The 16769-nt window shown below is 47.4% G+C and overlaps 1 protein-coding gene across 4 annotated transcripts in view; it reads left to right on the plus strand.

The window, feature by feature from the left end:
• LOC119184566 (monocarboxylate transporter 12) overlaps positions 1–16769 on the plus strand; it is a 249508-nt gene that overhangs the window by 126283 nt on the left and 106456 nt on the right. Inside the window, exon 6 of one of the 4 annotated variants that reach the window (XM_075888707.1) lies at positions 5512–5618. The exons of the other annotated variants lie outside the window; for them this stretch is intronic. Within the exon in view, the coding sequence (XP_075744822.1) occupies positions 5512–5609 (98 nt within the window). The 3' untranslated portion in view covers positions 5610–5618. Of the gene's footprint in view, positions 1–5511; positions 5619–16769 lie in introns of those variants that run through there. 4 annotated transcript variants of the gene reach the window in all.

Here is a 16769-nt window from a genome sequence, read left to right on the forward strand (position 1 = left end):
GAATAACAAACGTTTCTTCTTTGATTACGTCCCCTTTTCCAAGTGCCTGTCCAGCTCGGTGATCTTTTTTAAGTGGTATCACAGAACACTTACCAGTTGTGGTACGTTGCGAGGCGCTGCAAGTACACAGAAGCGAGCAGCAGCGTAGCGGAGAGAACGGAAAACGTGCAACGTATATTTCTCAGTTCCATTTTTCTGCCGGAGATGGCACTGCTTCTGAAGAATCACAGCGCCGCTAAGCTAACCGTTCACCACAAGAAACTCGTTAGCTGCTCCATCAGTTACACCGTTCTCTGCGTTACACGCAAGCTCGGGCACCATTGGAAGGAGCGCTGTCAACGAGGTCGTTTGTCGGTTCGCGGCCGTGCTGCCGAGCACGTGCTCAGAAGTTTCAACGGCGTAGCTTTGAAAGAGAAAAACATGAAGCACAAAACTATGGACCATCTTCCTGAAGAGAACCCTAATGGGAGCAACTGCTGTGCACACGGCATTGACCCGGTTGAAACAGGCGTCGACGCGGGTGCTGGAAGAACAGTTTGAAGCGAGACTCGGTGAATCGTTTGCTCGAGTAAACGTTTGTTTGAAACGCAAAGACACGGGAGGCGGGACGACGTGTTGAAGACGCCTTCGCTCGGTTTCTCCGCTCGCGTTTCGTTGGCGTCACCCGCGTGCACGCCGTCCGTGTTCTCGAACGCTACCGGTATTCTTGACTTGCACCCCGTCGGTGTTGCAGGTCTTCCACCACCGACACTTGCGTTCGGCTTCACTGACTCGCGCCACGTCGGTGTTGACGTCGCCGTTCGCAAACGCGATCGGCTTCGTTAACTCTCGCAACGCCGGTGACAGCCGGGAAAGGTACGCGTATACTATAGTGGGAAGCATGCCGTAACGGCATCCCATCGCGTGGCACGCATTGTCGGCGCCGCGAGATTTTCTAGGGAGCCTTAATGTGCGCGCGTCTCCAGACACACTGTTTGGGTACCAGGCGTACTTTTCTAACTAAAAGAGAAAGTAATGGACAGGCTCAGTTCTACGCAAACTATAGCTCTGCTTGCCTTGGACATCTGTGGTGCGTTTGACAACGCCTAGCATGACCTGATACTGAAAAATCTCGCGTCGACACGTAGCGGACGACGAGTTTACGACTATGTGAAAGCATTCATAACAAACAGGACGGCAACCACACTATTAGGCTCTCTTCACAGTGACATCATCAAGCTCGCGGGTAAAGGCACGCCACAAGGATCGGTGTTCTCCCCGACACTTTTCAAGATCACCATGGGTAAATTACCGCCTCTACTGGCCACCATTCTAAGTTTGCAACATGCTTTATACGCGGACGACGTCACTATATGGGTGACCAAAGGCTCAGGTGAACAAATACTATATGCGCTCCAAGACGCTATAAATACAGTTCAAGCATACGCACGAGCAGGTGGTCTAACGTGCGGCTACTCGTCAGGCTGTCAGAGCGGCTATTCGTCAGGCTAGGGTACCCTCCGAATAGATTTGGATACAACACACCAGGGAAACAGCTACGCAGTGACCTCCGAGCAAGAATTACAGTCGCGCCACTTTCACGCAGTATGCACCCTGACAGCGCCAGTGGGCAAGGGTAAAAAAAACCTCACGCGCCTCATCAATCAATCTCCTCCAAACGCTCTCTTATACTGTGACGCCACTAAACACCACTCCCACAGTTTTACAGTTGGAACAGTGGTGAACAACGATCACGATCTAGTAGCCTCATTCAGCGTACCTACAAAGAACATATCTGAGGGCGAAGAGTGTGCCATTGCTCTGGCGATTTCCCATGCTGTCATAAACTTTCCTCATACAGATGTTATTCTAATCTTTACATATTCAATGGATACCTAACGTCCCTTCACACGGGGTATTGTCTCACAGAACACACACCAAATTTTGAACACTGCACTCCACACGCCACACAAGTTCCGACTTGTCTGGACCTCTGGGCACGCCTATCTCCCCGGTCATGACTGCGCACATGCAGCTACCCTAGCACTCACCGCGAACCGGATGAAGAGCTGTCCAACCCAGATGAGGAGGGCACTAACACGGAACTTCTAGGATATCGAGACACTCTCGACTACTATAGACGAGAACGCATTCGGTACACTCCACCACACCACACGCTCACACGAGAGGATGCAGTCAGTCAGTCAGTCAATGAACTTTATTTACAAATTGTCCTGAGGAGCCGATTCCCCTCAAGAGGGAGGGTGTGGCTTGGAGCTGTTTTTTCACGAAAACATAAATTAGCAAATGTTCACCATTTGCGCTTCACAACCTTATTCCTTTAGGCTTACCATTTCCAATCAAGTCACTAAGTTCAAAAGGGTTCATTATTTCTTTCAAAACAAAACCATAACCAGCAATAAACGAAGCCGCAAATACGATTCGCCGCCCGCAAGTACGAAGACTAGGCAAATGTGTGTACTACCTATCATTCACATGGTCGCTGAACGATCGCAGTGCCAGAGTGCCCTCTGGTAAATTTTGGGAAACTCTATGTGACAAATGCCCTGGCTGTGCAGCGGTACCGACGTTATTCACGTAACACACGAATGTCAGCGTCCACCTACGAGGCGCTCTGCCAACTCCTCTCCTTTTCTTACCCTACAAGAGTGGGGGCCATGCTGCGTAATGAAAGCCCGAGTGGCCAGCGGGCACTGGCTCGGTGGGCGCGGGACGCAGCAGCAGCTGTTGGAGCTCTGGACTTAGAGCCCCACCTGACATTCCTCTATGATTGAATAAAACGTTTCTCGCTCTCTCTCTCCGTGTTTTAGGGTGGCGTCAACCTTTGACACACCCCTTGCCGCCACCCTCTAAAACACAATGTTCTCAGTCCCGGTTTCCATGGCAACAAGCGCCACGTTCATTCTCAAGGCCAGGTGTTTCTGCTCCGCCACACTGCACCAGCTGCATGTTGGCGTGGGAGTGCAGTATGAGCTGCGTTTGACTTCACCGTGGACCTAGCTTCCACTTTGACACCATCCTCGCGCTAAGCGCACCTACAAGAACTTTGGAGTGTAAATACCAGGGTGCTGCGTGCCGCTATGCCAAACCATCTGGAAACTGTTACACTTCCCGACAGCCGACAGAAACGCTGGACTACACAAGTGAAGCCGACTACTACTTTCAGTGTTTGTGAGGTGAGTACCCGTTGTGTTGCGAGTGGATTTAGTATATCGCTGCATATTTTGTGAAATCGCTGACGTACTCATGCGGTGAAAAGCAGTTTGAGCAAAATAAACATGACAACTTGCACTGTAAGAAAAATTGATCAGGCTTCGTTCGGTTACGCTGGGTTATGCCAGCGAAGGCTGGTTAACTTCTGCCGACTTCTGAATCGCAGTTCACCAATCGAATGATATTACTAGCCAAACGTGTGGTCATGTATGCATTCATTATCGGTTCATTGGTTTCAGAAGCCGTCGCCGCATTAGTCGCGTGGAAACGCCAGGCCCGTAAACTACCAACAGACGCTCGCGTTCAATGAGTCTTCCTTTCCTAGCAGATGTTCGCGTTCCTGCATGTTCACCTCGGTCGCTGAGGAAGGGCATTTCGAGAGGTAAACAGACGAGCCGAGGAACGCGTTCCCTGTAGGTTCTTGTAGTCTTGCACAGTTGAAACACAACTAAATTTTTGTGTGGCTCACCATGGGGCATTCCTTCTTCCCTTCAATGACATGCAGAACCACACCGAAACTCGCTCAACAATAGCAAAATTATTTCGCTTTATTATTATAGAATGCGACAGATTTACTTTTCGTGTCCATCTGTGCGTCTATCTGTTGGTCCTGAATTGTGCACTATAGGCCCCCGACAATGGACCAGAGGACGCGACGAAGCTCTTTGGGCCACCTCAGCACTGTTGGTAGCGACCGCCAGGGATACTATGAAAATGGAACGCTCGCTGAACACAGTGACACGCTGAAGTGCCAGTGCCCTTTTTGGCATGTTTTCAAAGAACGCTTCTTGGGCGATTACGTAACCAGCCGTGACGTTGTTGCTCACAGCTAAAAAAGAAAATGATATGCACGGGCAAGTTCGGTTTTGCTGCGGGGGCGCATCTGGTGATGCAGCACGCTAGGCTATCGACAACCAAAGCGGGAAGGATCATATTGGAAAGGATCGGCATTGGAGCAGAGGCTCCCACTGGGAACACTAAAATTCAGGTGCGGCGAGAGTTACATAAGGCCCTGTACATAAAACCTTTGCCCAAAAATATGCATCCGATTCACCTTACGCAGCGCAGGCAGGCGGGAGCCAGAGCTTTACACGTTGAGTACGGCGAGTACAAAGCGGCAGTCTATACAGATGTTGCGGAATATAAGGACAAAGACGCTTTTGTGATTGTGGTGGTGGACAGGCGGGGACGCTTGGTCGCCTCTGGATCGGTCAAAACCCGCTCCTCGGAAACTGCAGAGGAAGCGGCAATAGCGCTAGCTATAACTAATTCGCAGCCAGATTTGATTCTCAGTTATTCAAAGACAGCCATCCGAAATCTGGCGAGGGGTAGAATATCGGCGACCACCGCACGATTTCTGCATGGGGCCACGGGACGAGAAATTAGAGAAATAGAAATTGTCTGGGTACCAGCACCCTCTGGGAACCCTGGGAACGAGGCGGCTCACCTGAATGTTCGAGGTTTCGTCAGCCGGGTAGGTGAGCCGCCAGTTCCGGGAAGGTCCACAAGAGATGGGCTGGTGTCCTTTCATGACATAACGAATCATTATAAACTAGAGCGGAGGTTTTATCCGCCCCCACACAAGCCGTTGACTAAGGCGCAGGAATGTGCCAGGAGAAAACTGCAGACGCGATCTTTTCCCAACCCTTACGTGTTGAACAAAATGTACCCGTAGGAGATTAAGCCGCAATGCAAATGGTGTCAGGCTGTGGCAACATATCATCACATACTTTGGGAATGTATCATAGTGCCGCCGCCTGTGGATATTATGCGTGATCCCTCTCTTGAGCACTGGGAGGCCGTGTTGACCAGCTCAGACCCAGTCGTCCAGTTGAGGGTCGTGGAGTGGGCCACACAGGTCGCCGCCAAGCTTGGATTGATGGCCATCTAACACGGAATCATCCGCAGTTGCTTTCTGACGAAATAAAGTTTTACCATCCATCATCCATCGGTTTTGCTGCGTCTAATCGCTAGGATACGCATAGGAAGACTCGGTTTTGCTGTGCCTACTCGCTAGGCTGTGTGTTCAAGTGCTACCATCAGATCTCTTAAACTGCATTGCCGGGTGCCTATATGAACTAATCAAGTCGGCTATTGGCCCATAACTCAGATATGCCCTATGGGAGATTGGTGCTGCGTCGTTATTTTTGTCGACCTTTTGTTTCATAACCAGCCACAAAGATGATTCGATATCGTGAACTCAGTTTTTATTTAGTGCGTTTAGAGAAAATTTGTATGAAATCCGTGTATACGTGGCCGGTGCCTTGTATAACTTTTCGCCTTATTGCTTTATTGTAGGCTCACTGCGAGCACACAAGCTTCCAGCAAAGAAGGCCGGATGGTTTGAAGAAATTAAGGCCAGGTGCTGTTTGTATATTGTTTGCAATAAAACTTGACCTGGAGTACTTGCTCTGTCTCTGGTTTCTCCCCTTTGCTTTTCTTCTAGCCTTTCTTCTAGCCTAATATGATGGTTTTCTTTTCGACTCCTGGGCGCTGTCAGCTTGGACTGATAAGCGTTTGTTTTGTATATTTTTTGCCACAATATCGAATGATCATGGTTATGAAACGTTGAATGTACTGACAAAGCGATTTCGCGCATGTGAGTTCACCGTAGCACTGTTTGTTTAGTATATACGAATACTTAACTGCAATGTTATCAGTTCAAGATGGCGGCGCTTGAGCGCGTTAGGAAAATGGTGTATACAGGCTTGCGGGGGGAGGGAGAGGGTTGGTGTAATTTGATTGAGTGTCCTACTATTTTCTGGCAATTCTTACAGCTTGTGAGGTTTTTAAAAAGTCCATTGTACATATTCTTTCGCAGGAGCTAAACTTGCTTCAGGAAATTATATTACGGCAAAAGCAATATTTACGATATGGGACACACACTAGCGGAGTTATGCGGTTCGCAGAGAACATCCCGAGCTAAACAGCTGTTTATTTATTTATTTATTTTATTTTACAATACTGCAGGCCAATGTGCTGGCCCAAGCAGGAGTGGATACATCAAAACGTAATTGTAGAAAACAACGGACAACAATGCAAAAGAAACAAAAGGTTAAGAAAGAAGGTGACGCTCAAGGTCACCAAGAAAGGTTTGATCTGCCTTCTCTATCGTTGTGTACCATCATTTAATACAGCACAGTCTCGAGCCTTGCATTAGAAGGCATTTGAGGTGTCTGCAGTCATAAGGTGAATTTACATCAGGAATGCTGCTCAGACATTGAAGTCCATTTACAGTGATATTGATGTCCTTCCCCTCCCCCGCCCCGCCCCCCCCCCCACCGAAAATATAGGCTCCCTAAATATCCTCACTCCGCCACTGTGGTGGGTATACCAGGTCAAAAAAAAAACGAACTGTTTTAAAGGTATTTTATACAAACTCAAGTCACGAATACGCTTTTTCTGTTTTACATAACGGCGGCTAACTTCACAAAACAACTCTTCAGCTTTCAGAATTTGCTATATAAATAAACACCCCCTTCTCGTTGAAACCTACGCTGCTTTCAATGTAAATGAGTGACCACTCAGAACCAACATGGTGGCCCGTCAAGTATGGCGGCCATTATAGCTACTTGTAAGCAACCATGATCGAAGTTGTCCCTACCCTAAAACACGGAGTTGCGTGCACATGGAGGCTCCCTAAGATTCTCGAGGGGTGCGCGCTGCGCGCCCACCTCGTGGCCTTTTCTCGCCGACAGATGGAGAGAGGTGATGCGGGTGGGATGATTCCCACGTGAGGAGTGTGCTCGAGCGTCGTGAGCGGTGGAGATGGTGAAGCGAGCGAGAGCTGACACGTGGCGAGCGCGCGGCAGGCGAGGGAGAGAGACGTCATCACGCACTGCTAACGGCGTGGGGCACTTTGAACCGCTCCAACACCTGCGGCGAGGGGAGTGGTGCGGACTGTGAGACAACGTTACACAGGCTAATCAAAGAGCTGTTTCGCATCTTAAAATTGCCCCCACCTCCCCGAAGGGAATTGTGAGTAAATGCGAATGTATTTATTGGAGCGGAAAAAAACGGTGTAGTAATTTTAATGGCGTAAGTTATTAACGAGACGAGGATTTGTACCGTAACCACTTCTTTACACATTCATCAGCCAGCGAACGATCCAGAGTGAAGTGCCCGCTTTACTTCATTTATATATACGTACGAGTGACCATACGGGAGGGTGGAGCGCAGAGACGAGAAAGCGAACGACGAAGCACATCACCTACCCTCTCCTACACTGCTTGCACAGGCGCGGGAGCTGTGCCTAGCTCCATTATGCCCCTAAACACAAACACAAACCCTCCCTAAAACACAAATCCCGTCAACACCTCCTATGTTACTGTACAGAACGACGCTGTCGAGCAGTTTTTTTTTTTTGTACGGCATGAAGACAGCCATCATGGCATAGTTTTGGTAAACAACACCATCGATACACGCCGCGTTGGCTATTCGACTAAGTCTGCCTGCACTTGCATCTTAGTTTTTGCAACATCCACCACGCTGTAGTGTTGCGGCTGCACCTGCGCTGCTTGCTGAACTATAGTTACAGTATTCACCTTTTCACAGAAGGAAAAAAACACCACCATGATGGGCTGCGCGCGGGAGTACGAACGATAAGGGCGCCGCCTTGTCAATGTATATTGAGGGGAGACGCCAATTTGCACAGCCCAAAGAGGACAATGGCGGCGCCCAAGGAGGCGTTTTTTGAAAAGGTCTATGTGCTACCTTTGGGTGCCTAAAGGTATCATATACAGTAACTCTATGCTTAACCGGTGCTGCGCGCCACCACTGTGACACTTTTCAGAACTAGTGCAGGCAGTGCACGGCCGGGCTAGACTGCACCTGCGCGCATTTCTTTCCTTATGACATTTTCAATTGTTGCGAATACAGGGGGAAAGTTTCCGAGTATGTTTCGCCACCCGTCGGCGGTAAGGCCACAGTCGCCCTGCCATTGAATCTTCTACGCCGCGCACACGGCACAAGGGAGTCATGTGAAACCGTGGAATAAGGGTTCTCGACGATGATGAAGAGAGGGTAGAGGAGTCATATCTCTTTAAAAAAACGAATGTTATCAGACAGCTCCACGCATAATTTAGGTGTGCATGTGCTCGTCGATTATACAAGCTGAAGCTCAGTAAAAATACGGAAAATTGGCTAACGAGGCATCAATGCATGAAGCATAAAGCATTGGCGACGATCAGAGAGAGAGAGAGAGAGAGAGAGATAAACAACACTGCGCCTGTTCTGCAAGCGATGAGCAACAAACACCGTTGGCACTTGCTCTGGTTGGACAACGAGGCCGCAATTAAGTGAGGTCGCTTACAGAAATGACGAGCACACCATCCCTTTGCTTGCTATTTTCTATTTATTTATTTTTACAAATACATCTGTAGTGGTTTTCAGAGCCAAAAGCTGCAGTCTGCTGCTTGGCAGTTCTTTCAAACACGTACGTGGCTTGTATCTCTAACGGTTAAAAATATTAGTAAAAAAGTGGACTTTTGCTGCTGAATAAGCCCTTCGAATGGCATGCCTTGGAGCAGTGGCGTGCAGTGTCAAGGTGTTACCACAGCCTGTTAACATTATTTCCGGAAACCCTGAGCTCTTTTGCGCTCCATCGTACTGCAAGCCACATTCATGAATAATGTGAAGAATGCAGCTGCTTATGTTCGCAAGACGCTTGCTTTCGGATTAAAATCTCTAGTGCAAATAATTTCTGCGCTATACTTCGAGTTCGTGGAAGAACGTGTTTAGGAAGAGAAACTGACATCCCAACTTTTAGGCAAATAAACAGCTTTTCTTTTTAATTCACTTATGGCTCTACTAACAGGTTGTTGCCGATTTATGTATCCCTCTAGTGAGACTTGCTTTATTCTGGTTTTTGCCCACTGCGGCTGCATTTTGTTCAGAGCTTTCTCAGTGTTCAGTCTGCAGTGATTGTTTGACCCGGAAAGACGGTCGTACAACCTTCAGTGCGAGCAGTACGTATGAATATGTATTAGATGTGTGATGGTGTATTGTTTTGTTTCGTATTGCAAGTCCTGTTCGGGTAAAACAACCGGTGTTTCTTTTCACCAATTCCCAACCAATGCTTAACTGTGCGCTAAATGGCAAAAGAATATTGCGAGAGAGAACCTCATCATCAACGACATGTCTACATTGGCTGTCGTATGCAGCAGACACCTCCGCGGTGTAGACTATGTGCCTGCGTGCCGCATCAGAAAACTTCTTCCCGACTCTGCGCCCACTCTCTTCGAGGACTATCCTTCTCACATGAGACCAAGTGCAAAGAAGCCCCGCAAAGATCCTGCTTCACGAGCTTCGCCCCTACGCCAAACATCAAGGAAGCGAAAAGCGGAGACCAACGAACAGGAGCTCGATGTTGCGACTTCACAAGATGCTTTCACTGAACAAGAAGCAGTAAGTGTTTGTACGCAAACAATGAACAGCAATGCTCATCGCGCCGGTCGATACCTGGCTATGAGAGGAAGATTACGCTCCGAAGTGTCGTATCATCGTTCGAAATGTGAGAAGGTGCAGCAGTTGTTGAGAGAAGAGAAAAGGCGTCCGCATATTATCGCGAAAGCAAGCACCACGCGTGCGTTAAAAAAATCACAACAGATGAACAGAAAGGAGAGAAAAAGGCCGTGTTTTTTTTTTTTGCATCAAATAGAATCTTACGGATACAAGCATTCAGCGTACCCAGAAGTTGTTAAGGAGTGTGTGATATGGCGCTTTCTGTCCCCGGAAAGCGACAATCACGCTCGCACTCTGGGGATTTTGACACTGCCAGCAAAGTGCACTCTTCAGAGGTATATAGGTCCAAGCCCAACATCATCGGGTATGGGCAAAGCTATGAAGTACCGTCCGGTCCACGAGGCCTCGCTACTCAGCAGCAAACAACATATGGCCTCAATATTATTAGATGAAGCTAGCATAAAACAAAAGTGCAGCTATGATAAGAAGGCTGATGCAGTCTTTGGTCTCAAGGACAAGCCAGGGAGTAGCATGGCGAATACAGCGAAAGAAGCCCTTGCGAACAGAGTCCTCTGCTTTGTGCTACATGGTACCACTAGTCAGTACAAGATTCCATGCTCGTATTACTTCACAAAGCAACTGAGCGGTAGAGGCCTCTTTGCATGAACGAAGGAAGTCATTGCTGCTGTGGAATCATGTGGCTTTATCATTCCCGTGGTCACGGACAATTATTCAGCAAACGTGACGATGTTTGAGACCATGGGTAACGGCAACCTCAACACAGTTGTACGTCATGCACACGACACCAACCGCGTTATCTTTCTGAGTTTGACCCATGCCACGTGCTCAAAAACGTTAGAAACCAGTTCCTCGAACATGAACTTACAGACGGCACAGGAGTGATTAGTGGTACGTTTGTGCAGAAATTATACGAGCCTCAAAAACACAAGACTGTGAAGCTGGCCTGAAATTCGACGACGATACATGTCTATCCTTCCAATTTGAAAAAAAAATAAATAAGCTGCAAGCAGTTCAAGTTTTCGCCCCTCAAGTGTCTGCAGCCGTAGAGCACCTTCAGCAAAATTCCACGGGAGCTGCCAGAGATTTCAAAGGAGCAAGTTCAACCGTTTTCATGACGTCCATGAAGAAATGGTTAGACATCCATGACACCTCATTCAATGGAAGCGGCCACAAAGCTTCTATATTTAGGAGCGATGACAATCGCCTACTGTGGTTGAAGTATGAGTTTATCTCATATGTGGAAAAAAATACAGAAGAGTTCCATCAGATCAGTGAGTGCTGGCTTCACAAACGAGACGTACGAAGCCTCGCGTTTCACAAAAAGGTCGACGGTCGGAACAACAGAATTCCTCCTGGAGCAAGACGTCAGTAATGTCCTGATAAAGAAAGTAAACAGTTACCCCATCGAAACAATCTTCGCAAAGGTGCGGTCTATGTGCGGCGGGAATGACTTGCCGGATGCTTGAGCCGTCACCGCTGCTCTGGACCACATCGTTAAGTTGCACATCCTAAGACCGAAAGAAATAAAGTTATCAAATGTGGAAGTTGAGGAAGAGGCTGCGATGATATAGAATATACTTGATAAGGACCTGAGGTTTTTGTTGAAGTACGAGGTTTGACCATCTCCATCTGTCACCTTCCGCGGCTTAGCAAGCCTCGGCGGTTACATCGACAAGCTTATTACAGACCTCGGATGCGACTCTGGCGCTGCGCTGCTGACGACCAACAACCAGCAGCATCAGCTGTACAAGGTGCTACAAGCACGAGAAAGGGGCGAACTGCACTACCCAAGGCCTGAGTTTCTAGCTTTTTTGGACAAGATAGTGATCTTTTTTGATAAAGCCTCTGAACACCTGCCATGCAGAAATGTGCTAGACCTTTTGCAAACAGCAGTTCAGCCCTACTTGCAACGTTCTCTCATCTTAAGCTGCCCTGAAAGCGTTGACAGCAGCCACTCCCGATGATCCGCAGATCTCATAGCCAAAAAACTCCTAAGAGTTCTTCTCGTCCACCGCATAAACCAACTGACTGACGCAAACGACAAGCCTTCCACCTACACACACAAGCCGACTAGGAATCATTTTAGGCTGTGAACCATGCATTTGTGATGCCAAGCAAAGGTTTTCACTGGAAAGTGTTCAACCATTGCCAGTGCCTATGACCAATAAATATTTATTTTCAGACCGCAAAATGTCTACACGTTTGATGGCGACGAGCAGCACTTCGGGCCCTTAGATTTACACATTTTTCAATAAACCTAAGCTTGATGCATCTAGCGTAAACAAGAAGTCAAAACAAACCATTTCTATGCCTTCAACAATTAGGCAACTTGTTTTTCAACGCGCGGTGAGTGAAGAAGCGCGCCTGAACTCATGTGCCCGCGCGCTGTGCGGAGCGGTGAAGGATGGATGAATATATCCATCTGTGCCCTTTAGATCGGGCGGTGGCTCACGCCACCTAGCCATGAAGTTAAGTACTATCACTGTGTGTTTCAGGATTGAATTTCACTCACGCCTCGATTGTAGCCACCAATCAGTTAACCTCCTCCTGGTTATTTCTACCCGTTTAATGTCTATTTTGCCTTCACTGTCCCTAAACCCCAATGCTTTGAAAAATTTGGCGCCATTATCTTCGACTATAGGGTGTAGCCCTTTACAGAAGATTATCAAATGTTCAACCGTTTCCTCCTCCTCTCCACGCGCACTACATACCGTGTCTGTGCCTTCGTATTTTACTAAGTACGTCTTGGTTCACAATACTCCCGTTATAGCCTCGAAGAGCAGAGAACTACCCCGAGAATTATCGTACATCTTTTCCCTTGCAATTTCCTGCTAAAAAGTTAGGTAGGTCTCCTGTGATGGTTTCGTAAGCATTCCAATCTTCGAGATGTCCCACTCTGTTTCCGTCACCTTCTTCTTAACCGGTGTTTCCTTTTGGCTTAGTATTCTGCTGTTGTCTAAATACTTGCTTGACCATTTTCGATTTCGTTTCCTCCATTGAGTATTGACATTCTTTATGTACAAGTAACTGAAAACTTTCCTAACCCAACGCTCCTCTCTCATTTTCCTCAATCGCTCCTCAAATTCTACCTTGCTGCTAGCTTCCCTGCACTCAAACGATGTTCATCTCTTGTCTCCCTGTACCCCTGATTTGGGGTATTCCTGTGCGCTCCCAAAGCAAGTCTACCTATGCCACGCTGTTTAATTTCCAAACTTGCTTGAACTTTTGATTTCACTCACAAGACCGCAATGCCAAACGTCAAACCCGGTACCATGACACCTTTCCAAATCCCTCTCGCAACGTCCCTCTCGAAAATCCTTCTCGCAAATCCCTCTCGAAACCTATTGTAGTTCCACAGTGCCCTATTTTTCATTACATCTGCATCCCTGGTGCCCTTAGTCATTACGTATCTTTCGTGCTTCCTTAGATACTCATCCCCGTTATTTATCCATGCGCCCAAGTATCTGTATTTATCCACTATTTCTAGAGTTACTTCCTGTATCTTATGCTCACTGCCTTTGTTGTCATTAAAAATCATTATTGCTGATTTTGCCCCTCTGAACTTCAAATTCAACCTATTTCTCTCATTACCACAGTTGTCTATCAATACCTGTAGATCTTCTTTGTTGTCGTCTATTAATACTATATCTGCATACATTAATGCTGGTAATGACTGTTCAATGTAATTTCCTTGCTTGGCAAAAGAGAGGCCGAATCCCAGTCGACTCCCCTCTAACTTGGATTCTAGTCCCTAAAGATACAACATAAATAACAAAGATCACAAGGGACATCCCGGTCGAAGCCCACCTCGTATCTTTTAGACCCATTCCATGTTTGTAAACCCAGGTAGGCCGATATCAACATTATGGTTAAAATTATAGCGGCGTCCACACATAACTTCCGCCATAAGCGCTGAGGTAGGGTGGCTAGAATGGGTGGCTAGCTAGGGTGGCCATTCTAGCCACCCTAGCTGAGGGCTGCGATACAGTGCACTAGAAGGGGCAAGTGGAGTGAACGAGGCGGCCGCGCCGTAACTCGGCTGCATCGCCGGCGGGTGACAGTAGCGGCGGCGCTGGAGTCGCATGGTACTGAAGATCTCAGAAGCGTTTGCATTGGGAGCATGCGCGAGTAGCCCACGAAAGCATGTATTTGCTTGTTTTTAGCACGTTTAATGCGCTTCAGAGCCTTTATAAATGTATGCATACCTGCTAAGCGCAATAGTGCACGAATAAAGATGCAGACACGAAGAAATCGCGTCGAGACATTCACTGTTTCAAGAGATTGCAAAAAAAAAGACAACATGTAGTACATTCAGAATTTGCATGGATCCGCCGATCAAAGCAGCGCTTTGAGCGGCGCTACATTATAAGTGGCTACTGGCGAGCTACAAAGAGGAAAGTATCGAAACCGCGAGTAAATGATACGTTCGTTTTGTCGGCAGTTTCTATTTTGAGACCACTCTTCCTCATATAAGTCCACATGCGCTCGATTGTTTCATGAGAAACCCGACTATAAGTAATGTAGTCACAACATTTATATTGGTCACAACTTAGTTTTATCATCCCAGTTTTGCGGAAGATAATTAATGCTTTCTGAAAGGCTTTCTTGTTTTAACCGCGTGCTTTCGTGCTCAGTTTGCTTCCATTATGCAAGCTCCAGGCGGCTGAGCCAGAGAGCCGAGCTGAAAGAACGCATGTACCTCCAAGTCAAGAACTCTAAGCGAAAAGGGTTATCTTAAAGGGCCACTCACCAGGCCCCATGCCGAATTTCAGTTAGACAGCGGAAATTGTTGGGTGTCGATTAGGAACGTTTTTCCACAAAAATTTTTCGAACCGGTTCATTACGAGCGGAGAAAACAGGTTTTTTGAAGCGGCGCGAACCGAGGGTGAGAGGAGGCGAGCTCGAAACCCTTGCTGCTCTTCCGCGTAGCCTTCGCAAAGCAAATCTCTTCCCCACCCTCTCCGGCATCCGACCAAGAGGTGACGTGCGCATGACGTGCCCGAACAAGCCCAGCCCCCGTGCACGCCAGTGGCGTTGCTTTTGACCAGCGTATATTTGTGGTCTTCTGCCTGTTCCTGCGGCATTGTTTGGAAACGCTGGCTTAGACGCGGTAGAGTAGATGAGCACAATGCGTGCGCGAACACACAGGAGGGTCCCATGGCGGTCGTCTGCTCAATGCGCTGACCGCCGGGACACGAACGCATGCGAAACGCTGGCACATTAGCACCGCATCTCGTAGCATTTCACGGGAAAAATGTAAGAAAAACGCGCACAATTTTTTATTGCGTCTTCTTATTTATTTCAAGTTTTATTCATCTCTTAAAGCAACAAATACATAAACTACGCATGTTGTGTTAAATAATTTTTGCCGTGCCACGTGGTATACTGTTGACAATGTCAGAGCAGAGTCGTCTACGTAGAGGACCAACGTCACTGCATTGCTGTGTACATAGGACCATTCTTACGCCCACGTCATGCCCTCATTCACTACGCGTGCACCCGCAGAGGAGAGGGGGAACAGCTTTCATCTTGAAATTTGACCCATTTCCGCGGCACGTAGCGTTGCAAATTTCGGCAGACGTTATCATGAACGCCTCGTCTACGCATTGCGCTTGTCAGCTGAAAATAGTCAACTCAGGTGAGTGGTCTTTTAAACATATTAAAGGGTGCCAGTTGTGTAGTATACATGGCCCGTCTGTTACTCTGCGTAAATTCACTGTAACCAGTTCTCATTTTCTATCGACAGCTTAAATTGCACTGCTTTCCTAATATTACATAGGTGTAACGCCATTTCCAGCTAAAAAAATTTGACGCTATTTAGTATTATAGGTGTAGGTGTTTTACTAGATGTCATTAGGCTGAAAAAATAACCTGTCGTGCTCACGGCAGCTTATTTTTTGAGCCACATTTCTTTCTTCTTATTTACATTAAATTGGTTCTAATGACTTCCCCTATACATTCCTTGGCATTATTGCCTGTTAGATCTCTCTCTCTCTCTCTCTCTCTCTCTATATATATATATATATATATATATATATATATATATATATATATATATATATATATATATATATATATATATATATATATATATATATATATATATATATATATATATATATATATATATATATTCACCAGTACCCGCACTTAAGTCACACGTCACCGCCCCCTTAACCACCCATGCAATGCCCCTAAGAACAGCCGCTATTTTTTACGCGCGTAAAAAATAGCGGCGCAAAAATAGCAGACAACAAATGCATGGCATGCATTTTTGTCCCTCTACGATATATTTGAACTATTTTTGAGACCTCATACTGTCAAAAAGGTGAAATATACAGTGCGCATTAGTACAGTGGCACGCTATATTCAGCTTCGCCAACTGTAAACGTTTAGGGGGGGGGGGGGGTGCAGCAGAACAACTAACTTTGGCAATTGGTGGTCACTGTGAATACGTGTGAATATTTTAGTTTACCCTGAAAAGTTAAATTACGAAAACATTTCGTGTTGTAGCGTAATCATATTTCCTTCCTCGCCCCTATCTAATTACGGCCTCCTGTTTCTGCGTGCGTTTGACATGGTTTTTTAGATGCGGAGCATCTAATACTCGAGGCTTGTAGTGCGGCGCCGTCCGCAAGCTTCCTCCTCCTTCTTCCACCATCTGTGCATCCCTTCCTCCTCTACACACCGCGTGCGCTTCACTCCTCCACCATCTGTGCACCCTTCCTCCTCTACACACCGCGTGCGCTTCTCCTCTTCACGAACATTCGCTAGCTGTATAATGTAGCGCGCATGCGCCGTCACGCTTCGAGAACATCGGCAGCTGACGCGCGCGCATGCGCCGTCGCGCTTCGAGAACATCGGCAGCTGACGCGCGGCCATGCGCCGTTGCGCTTCTCCCCCTTCTCGAACATTCGACAGCTGACAGTGCATGCGCCGTCGCGCTGTATATATACTCAAGGTCGGTGCTCGCTCGCTCAGTTGCCGCTCGTCGGTTGGTTTGTACGGCGCGTCGACGTCCGAGGTCGCAATGATCGACGTCCCTTCGACCAGCGCCGGCCAAAGTGGCATCT

The sequence above is a fragment of the Rhipicephalus microplus genome, chromosome 3 (assembly GCF_043290135.1).
Source record: "Rhipicephalus microplus isolate Deutch F79 chromosome 3, USDA_Rmic, whole genome shotgun sequence".
Taxonomy (NCBI): Eukaryota; Metazoa; Arthropoda; class Arachnida; order Ixodida; family Ixodidae; genus Rhipicephalus; species Rhipicephalus microplus.